The 2,873-nt window shown below is 26.8% G+C and overlaps 1 protein-coding gene across 1 annotated transcript; it reads right to left on the bottom strand.

Moving 5' to 3' along the window:
- Window positions 1-1,272: 1,272 nt before the first annotated feature.
- GO595_004230 (uncharacterized protein) lies at window positions 1,273-1,995 on the bottom strand (the record flags this gene model as incomplete). Its single annotated transcript, XM_067917339.1, has 1 exon — window positions 1,273-1,995. The coding sequence occupies one exon, from the start codon at window positions 1,993-1,995 to the stop codon at window positions 1,273-1,275; it is 723 nt and encodes a 240-aa protein (XP_067775603.1).
- Between the last annotated feature and the right edge of the window lie 878 nt (window positions 1,996-2,873).

The raw sequence follows: 2,873 nt of genomic DNA, 5'->3' as shown, positions 1-2,873 counted from the left end.
GTTAAATCTATATCCCTTTATTTATTTCATATGGATCCATTTTTATTTATTTATTTATTTTGATAATCAATATTTTCGAGAAATTTTAATTTATTTTGATTAATTAAGTATTATATATTAAATTTGTATTTATGATTTAATCTGTATATCCATATCATTTATGTCTATTTCATAAAATAATTAAACATTATTTTTTACATTGAAATTTCTAATATATTATCATTTTCATTTTAATACTTTGTTTCATAAATATATTAATAAAATTATATATAGAAAATATTTTTTTACCCCCCTACTATTATTAAAAATTTATATTTATACTAGAAAATAATTAATGAATTATAAAAATTGTAAATTTCAATATAAATTAAAGATTAAGAATTACAAAAAAGACATCTAAGAGTTACCTTTGAAATGTATTAATGTTGAACTATACTTTTTCTTAATCAATAAACAGATTTTAATAATGGAATTTTTACTGAATATTGTTTATCATCAAAATTATTTATTAGTCTTTCATTGACATTTTTCTATTTAATTATATATATATATTGACCAATTTTAAATAATTTATCAAATATTGAGTAATGCATATTTTTTGATAAATCTCTGGAATATATATAAAGAAGGAAAACATTAGAACTTATGTTTGGTGAACATATATCGAGGAAGTCTAGAAACAAATCATTAATAAAAAGGCAATAATTATTAATTTTTTTCTATGGCTTTTTTAACTTTTTTTTCTTATTATACTTTCATAAATGACTAAGCACATTCATATCGATTATTAATAATTAAATGAATATTTTTGATTACCTTAAGGAATGGGAAAAATTCATACTTTCATGAATACTTTTATGGTGCATGCACCCATGGTCTACGCCATGGGTGGAAAAAAAATTTAGCATTGTAACTGAATATAATTTAATTTTTTGTTTCAGAATAAACAAAATTAAGTTATGTGTTGGCATATTTTGATTAAGGTACGCATAACATTCTAAAAAATGAGGAAAAAAAATACATGTAACATTCACTCGAATATAAACACAAGATATATATTGAAAAAGTCATTTTGTGTGACTCAGAAAAATGACTTTTTCAATGATCAAAATATGCCAACACATAACTTTTTAATTTTCGATTACTTCACTCTTTTTCGAAAAATAAATAAATAAACTATAACTGCACTTGCATTAGTGATAAATTAAGCAAACTTCAATAATAACACATATATGGAATAAAAAAAATTCGTTTGAAATGATTTATTATTCATTATTCAGATTCTTCTTTCAACCTATAAATAACAACTTTGTTTCTTATGGATGAAAGCAAACTTTCATTGCATTTTATTCTCTTAGATGTGATTGGTTGACCATTTTTGCACATTTCAAGAATAGCCATCCATTTAGCGTAAAATCTTTCTGATTTTTTGGCCGTGAGCTTGATTTCTGCTTTAGCCCATCTTTTTTTGATCTCATTTTCCAGTGTATCATCAAAAATGAGAGCTGTAGAATCAAAGTTTGCCATTTCCGTTTTTTGGAAGCCAAAATATGCTTCAACGACCTCATTCAAATGGTGGCTATATGGTACTGTTGGGATTTCATTGATTTTCATATCTTTAATTGCCCTTTGAGTTTCGGATGTCTTATGGATCTTACAGTTATCGTGAATTATACAATTCTTATTACTACCTGAGCATACTGCCCTTCTAATAAGATCTGTTACTTCACGGATAAATACAGCATAATCGTTACCATTTATGCTTCCTCTGAACCACCTACTTATAACATCGAACCCTGGGATGACACAGGAGAGAATTGAGAGTTTATGTTGTGCAAGGATTCCTTCTACAGCAGGAACTACTCCAATTAATGCTCTATCTTTAATTGTATTTGGTAACAGTGTTACAGCAGCCTCATCTACGAACATAAATATAACATTTGATAATCGTGCAATTTCCAAAACTATACTTGCCCAAAAAGCTCTTAGTATCATTAGTCCTATTGTATTTCTGGCCGGAGGGGAAAATTTGATTGATTTAGCACGGAAATGCAACTGTGATATCAATCGATTTACAGATCTAACTGAAATGCCACTACCTTTTTCGAATATACCTGATCTAAGGTTGAGATATTCTGTTCTTTGAATCCCAGTCCATTGAGGTTACTCCATAAGTGTTGTTATGACACATAGGATTACTTCCTCTGTAATCTTACAACCTTTCCTATTTTTAGGCGTTAAATTTGATACTTTGCGTGTTTTCTTTGAATTTGCTATCCATGCTTTTAATGTTGATTTACTGGGTTTCCGATTACCTAACATTTGCTGTGCGACAGCTTGCCAATTTTCGATAAGTTTTGCGTCGCTTGAATACATTCTTCTGTTATCTTTGTAAAATTGAATAAATTTTTCTTGAATGTTATATTTTTGTTCTCTTTTGAATGTGATGTTGAAATTTTACTTTATTTTTTCTTCATTGATATATTTTTTTATCTCTTGATATAGGTCATCTATATCAAGGATTATACAACGATCTCTCCAATCATATGAAAATTCATTATGATTGTCATCAAGAAAATCTGTTTTGTCTTCATTTGTTTGTGCATTCTGTTTCATGTATTGTATTTTGGTAATCAATTTATCGGCCAAAATATCGTCTATTTCAGTTTTATCATTTGTGTCTTCAATTAATATTTCAGAAGAAGAATATTCTGGATTTTCTTCTTCTTCTTCAATATTTAATGATCGAAAATTAAAAAGATTATTTTGTAAAAACTCTCGAAATTCTTCAACACTAATTGAAGATTTGTGATAAACTACGAAGCTCTCATATAATTGAATTAATATTTGAGTCTGTTCGGAAATTTGAATAT

Source organism: Histomonas meleagridis, assembly GCF_020186115.1.
Source record: "Histomonas meleagridis strain 2922-C6/04-10x chromosome Unknown contig_257, whole genome shotgun sequence".
Lineage (NCBI taxonomy): Eukaryota > Parabasalia > Tritrichomonadida > Dientamoebidae > Histomonas > Histomonas meleagridis.
This window is presented reverse-complemented; position numbering and strand designations above follow the sequence as displayed.